The sequence below is a fragment of the Condylura cristata genome, unplaced genomic scaffold (genome assembly GCF_000260355.1).
Source record: "Condylura cristata isolate star-nosed mole 26May11 unplaced genomic scaffold, ConCri1.0 scaffold00014, whole genome shotgun sequence".
NCBI lineage: Eukaryota > Metazoa > Chordata > Mammalia > Eulipotyphla > Talpidae > Condylura > Condylura cristata.
In genome coordinates, this window is record NW_004567115.1 from 50,464,964 (window position 1) to 50,471,072 (window position 6,109).

The following is a 6,109-nucleotide window of genomic DNA, read 5'->3' on the forward strand; positions in this document are numbered from 1 at the left end:
CAGGTGGCCCGAGTCCGTGGGGCTGCACCCGTGGGTGCTGACATGCGGGCACATGGCCCGAGTCCGTGAGGCTACACCCATGGGTGCTGACGTGGGAGCACGTGGCCCGGGTCGTGCGGGGCTGCGCCCATAGGTGCTGATGTGGGCACATGGCCCGAGTCCGTGAGGCTGCACCCGTGGGTGCTGACGTGGGAGCACGTGGCCTGAGTCCGTGAGGCTACACCCATGGGTGCTGACGTGGGAGCACGTGGCCCGGGTCGTGCGGGGCTGCGCCCATAGGTGCTGATGTGGGCACGTGGCCCGAGTCCGTGGGGCTGCACCCGTGGGTGCTGACGTGGGAGCACGTGGCCCGAGTCCGTGAGGCTGCACCCATGGGTGCTGACGTGGGAGCAGGTGGCCCGGGTCTGTGGGGCTGCACCCGTGGGTGCTGACGTGCGGGCAGGTAGCCCGAGTCCGTGGGCCTGCACCCGTGGGTACTGATGTGGGAGCGCGTGGCCTGGGTCGTGCAGGGCTGCGTCCCGTCCGTGGGTGCTGATGTGGGCACGTGGCCTGGGTCCTACGTGGCGTTGGTTGGATTCGGGTCTGGTGGGCCTTGAATGCTGGCCTGAGTGGCCCAGCTTCAGTTCTTTGGGTCCTGGGGTTCCAGAGAAACCTCAGAGGACCCAGTCTGGCCGTGGACACGGTGCACAACGGCTTCAGGGTGACAGTGAGTTATCGACAGAGACCCGGCAGGGGTCGGGAGGGAGCGAATGACGTAAAACAAAAACTGTTGCAAGTTTCAAAAGCGCATGCGCTCCTCAGAGGATGTATGAATTTAAGCTGGCTGCTTTTATAAAAAAACTTTAACAAGTAATTGCTTTATAACAAAACCTAATGTTTTTTTCAGAGACCACACAGATTGAAGACCCCAGAAAACAGTGGCGGGGGGAACAGGAGAAGATGCTCAAGGACTATCTCTCGGTGGCTCGGGATGCGCTCAGGACGCAGAAGGAGCTGTACCACGTGAAGGAGCAGAGGCTGGCCTTGGCCCTGGATGAGTACGTCCGGCTAAACGACGCCTACAAGGAAAAGTCAAGTTCTCGCACGAGCTGTAAGTGCAGTGTGGCCACCCAGACGCCGTGGAGCTTAGTTCTGAGTCTCGTCCCTCGAGGAGAGCGGGGCCCTCCCTCAAAACCCTGGCCAGGGCAATGCAAGCGCAGACGTCTCAGCGAACCCCTCAGCCCCGGCCCAGAGACGACGCTCAGTGGGGAGTCTGGGTCCTTTGCCTCCTCCCTCTGCCCGACTCCCCCTTCTCTGCTTATGAGCCAAACGAATATGGAAACAGATGGAAATCACAACCCTTGCTGCTCTTAGCGGGGAGGAGCTGAAACTCTCCATCAGAGAGAAGTTTCTATTCACCCCGCGGCGACTCACCTCACTCTCAGCACAGAAATAGGCCGCGGGGCTCTGGCCTCGGTGACACACGCCACCAAGCGTGACAGGCGTGGCAGGTCTCAGGCTCTGCGGAGCCAGGCGAGGCTCGTCCACATGGAACCTGCAGCAAGGCCCTCTCAGGTCTCATGCGGGAGGAAATTCAGCGCCGGGGTCTCTAGGTCATTCCTCTCTCCTGGAAGTTAACGAGAAATTATTTTTTTATATTTAGACGCCTGATGAGGGACAGTGTAGGAATTGCCGGGTAGTTATGCCCAGACGTATGTACCATCCTAAGCTGAGGACTTAGCTTTGTGACCTGTAAAAGTTACTTCCCCTCTCTTTTTCTTCTCTCCTTCCAAAGTATTCTCAGGATCTTCATCCAGCACTAAATACGACCCGGATATTTTGAAAGCCGAGATCTCCACTACACGATTGAGGGTAAGATTTTCCAGCTGCGGTTCTGCATGGAACATGCACCCAGAATCTGAAGGTGGTGGGAGGGGCTGTGTGTCTCCGCCATCTCTCTGCACACCACTGCCCGCCCCAGCAGGGCGGCTTTCTACCTGCTCGGCCGAGCTCGGCGCGGGGAGACGGCGTGCCCGTTACTGGGCTGTCTGCTATTCGCCGTGCCTGAACCAAGAGTTGAGTCCCAGGAACTCACGTCCCTTCACCCTGCTGCTTTGCGGCCTCCTGCAGGCTCTCCCGTCAAACAGCCCGGTGCTTGCAGAGGCCCACGGCTCTCGTCCTCAAGTCGTTTCTTTTCTAGGCCCCACTCACAGCCCCTCACGCTTGCTCGAGGGCGGGTTCCCGCTCTGCGCCCTAAACCTTCTCGAGAATGAAGAGTCATACTCATATGTATGTCTACTGCACATGTGTTTTAGTGCACGTATGTGCACACTTTTTGTTGGTTATACAACCGAGAGTAGAATTGCTGTGTCAAAAAGACACATGGCTTCAGCTCAGTGAAAGCTGACAGATGGTTTCAGGCCTTTTCATTTTCACATATGTGCCCGGCAAGCCCACCTCCCTTTGAGCGCATGGCTTTTTTTTTTTTTTAGCTTAATATGTATATTTTATTTATTTATTTTTAAAAATAATATAACAGTTTATTTTTACATCATTTTGTACATTTTTTTTTTCATCTCAATTGTGATCCCCGTGGGTTTCACATCACCGAGTCACCGCTGTGAGCACATGGCTTTTGTCTACATTCCACAAGTTCTGAATTTTGTATTTTCATTATTCATCAGTTCAAGATATTTTCCAACATCTTTATGAATTCTCATATGAGAGTGTTGCTTAATTTTAAACCACCAGGGATTTTCTTTTCTCACTGATTTCAGCTTTATCCCACGGTGTATTCTCAGTTCTAAAACTTTTTTTTTTCCTCCTAAAACTTCTGTTTGACGTTTTTCTTATTTCTTGCTACAAGCCCAAATTCTGAACTTTGATAGTTTTTTGAACAAAATGTAATGACCTTATTACTTTTAAAATTCAAGTCTTTTTTAATTATCTAGGTTTCCTACCTGTTGAATTCTTATGTTTGGTCTGTTTTTTCCCACTTGGTTTGTGATAAACCTTTCACTGCTTACAACTGCTTACTTTTTAGCAAGAGACACATATTATATATGAAAAGGCATAAAGATAATGTGCGGTGTGGGGAGGATTTCGCCCGTCCGAGAGTATTGTGATTTTGCTCCCTGTGGGCAGTTGGGCCACAGCAGGTCATTTGAATTTAATCAAGGTTTGAGTTATCTGGAATCTGCCCTTCGTTCCTTGTGAAGGGTAGGTCTGTTTCCAGCTTACTCTTTCTTTTAGGGCAAAGCTTTTCAAAGTCCCATTGAACTCCTGCAATATTTTATCAGTGCCCCTTCTGCTTAATTGAGTCTGAGCTCCAGCTCTCTCCCCCACGCCTCTCAGACACATGGGGTCGCTTTGTTCACCTCACTGCATTATTTGAATGACAGTTTGAGGTAATTAAGCCATTTCATCTGTAAATACTTCACTGTGTATTGGGGAAAGCTAAGGACTTCAAAAATACATGTGTGACACTGCACACCACCACTCCCTCCAGAAGGTGGTAAAGAAAGTTGCCTCTTTGGAGAAGCCGTGCCACGTAAAGAAAGCCTTTCAGCCCTGGCTTGATTACTGTCGATGGCTCACACCAGCTGCGTCCGGAATTCGCAGCCATCCCGATGGTCTGAGAAACCCAAGCTGAATAGCTAGCGGAGGTTGTGGCCAGTTAGGGTAGATGACTGTGCTTCTAGGCGCCCGCAGGTCACAGCCCCGTGGGGGAGAGGGGGACGCCTACCCTGCACCTCCTCTCCATTAAGGTTCCAGGCACCTGAGCACTGGCCCCAAACGCCAGGTCCACAGAGAAACTCACTGTTAAGGACACTTCACTGGGAACTTGCAGGGAAAAAAACAGACGGTAGAATCGGATCCTCAAATCTTTGAAATTTTGTTGATTTTAGACATAGAATAAAATATGTGGGTATTAAACGTGTCTCCAGAAATAAAGAAGGGGCTGAGAACTTAAGTAAGGACCGTGTGATGACAGTGGCCAGGAGACTGAGAGAGAATGAAGCAGGACTTCCACCAGTTCATCTCCTGATGGTTAAAATGGCGAGCTGCCCGAGGGAAGGTGACTGCTGGAGTTCCACGGTCAGAGACAGGTGGCATCTGCAAAAACATGGGCCCCAGAATAGATGCAGTAAAAATTGTCAGATAATCCAATGAAAAATGACAAGTTAATAAGCATCAAGGGGGATTCCAGTATCATTCCGAAGACCTGATAGAGCAAACAGATAAAAAAAAATCAGTAACATGGGCCCTCCCTGGTGGCGCAGCAGGTTAAAACACAGCACTATGAAGCTACCACAGCGACTTCAGCATGAGATCGATCCCCGCCCGCCCCGGAGGTGACCACATGGCGCGGCAGACCTCTCCTGACCCGCCCGCTGCTCCCCTCAGCAGTGGACTTCCTCAGTCGGCCTGTCCTGCTCCCCACTCTGTCTGGGGAATCCTCTCTCCACCCCTGCACCTCTGGCCTGTACCCCAGTTCTGTGTGCATAAATAAATAAATATTTTTTAAAAAAAAAAATCAAGAACAGTAGCAATCAGGTGAACAGCATGGTAGACAGACTTGACCTAGTTGATGTATATACAAACCCCCCCACCCCCACCAAAGTGGGAAATGAACATCCTTCCTAAGCACAGTGGGAACAAGTGTGAAAACTGCCCGGGTACTGGGCTGTAACCCCACAGTACAGTACCGAGCAGACCACATTCTATGATGATAAAGAAATTGTTGAAATCCAATGGAAAGAAAGATCCACCCCGGCTTCACACCGTTGAGAATTGCTTGGAATCCCTGAGGCCAGCCACACCAGACCCCGGTGAGGTTGTGCTGCCTCCGGCGCCGTGTGGGAGCTGCTGGAGCGTGGCGTAGAGTCTCCGTGGCCTGGAGGCTGTTCGACCCGTCCTGACAAACTGCCTGTCGCCTCGCCGGACGCGGTGGCCGAGTGGGACGGCCTAGGAGCAGGTCGCCGGGGAGCAGACTGGACGCTGTGAGACCAACCGGTGGCCTTGCTGCCGCCAGGAGCTCATTGCCGAGTAACAGAGTGACGTCACGGGTGGTGACATCACGGGTGGTCATGCGGGGACACGTTCTGTAGCGGTGGAGAGGAGCCGCAGACTCGGCAACACAGCACTGAGGGAATGAAGCCAGAAGCGAAAGAACACTCCCTCTCTCGTTCCATTTGCAAAAGTTACAAAACTGTGTGCCCTGCAGAAGAGACCTTTGGAGAGAAAGGGAAGATCAGCGATTTGGGCGAAGTCAGAACAGCATCTGGGATTGTGCCAGCGTATTACTTCTTGAGCCTTTACCCTTTCCATGAGTGTTTTAACTGGGGTCATTCACTGGGTCTTAGCTTAAGGTCTTTTTCTTTTCCATATAACACGTACATCCACCGTTCAAACATTTCGAAGCTACGTAATGGGACACCCAGGCCCAGCGACATGAGAATGATAACAGGTCAACGATAGGCAACGTTCTCTGCCAATGGAAGTGCCTGCAGCTTGGAGAGCAGCATTTCTGAGTAGCCGCGGTGTCCTCTCCTCAGTGTCTGTTGTTTACCTCTGGCGGCTTTAACTTGGCTGCTGAGTTTTTGGATCTTCCTCTCTTGAGTCTGGGCTGGGCTGAGCGGTTACCTCTGAGGAGCAAGGAGAGAGGAAAATGGTAACCTACAGGGAAGAACCCTGTCAGCTGCCACCGTACCCAGGCGATGGAGGCTAATGCTGGCGGCACCAGCCCAGAGGTCCCGGGCCGGAGGCGCACATGGCGTGGCGGCCGGCCCGGGGTGTGTGCCTTCGTCCAGCTGTGCGGGCAGCGTCAGGCAAGCGCCGGACATCTGGCGTACGCAAGCGTCACAGGTCACTAAGGACGAGGGAAGACTGAAGAAGCGTCACGGATTGGAGTGGCTGAGAGATGTGACTGTCAGGGCGACGTGGCGCCCTGTGTTGGCTGGAATAGGACACTGACCTGGAGAGTCTGGGGGGCCTGTTCAGCCGTGGTTCCTGGTGCTCACGGCGCCAGAAGAGCCTTAGGCGTCTCTGTTGGAGATGAGAGTCAGATGGGGAGCACCGGACTCAGCACCGGAGCAGCAGTGTGAGCCCGAGACGGAAGCCGGGAGAA

At 52.8% G+C, this 6,109-nt stretch overlaps 1 protein-coding gene across 1 annotated transcript in view; it reads left to right on the forward strand.

The window, feature by feature from the left end:
* Positions 1 to 6,109, forward strand: part of WWC2 (WW and C2 domain containing 2) — a 68,567-nt gene that overhangs the window by 9,424 nt on the left and 53,034 nt on the right. The window contains exons 2-3 of the mRNA XM_012724798.1: positions 887 to 1,090; positions 1,775 to 1,851. Of these exons, the coding sequence (XP_012580252.1) occupies positions 940 to 1,090; positions 1,775 to 1,851 (228 nt within the window). The 5' untranslated portion in view covers positions 887 to 939. The remainder of the gene's footprint in view (positions 1 to 886; positions 1,091 to 1,774; positions 1,852 to 6,109) is intronic.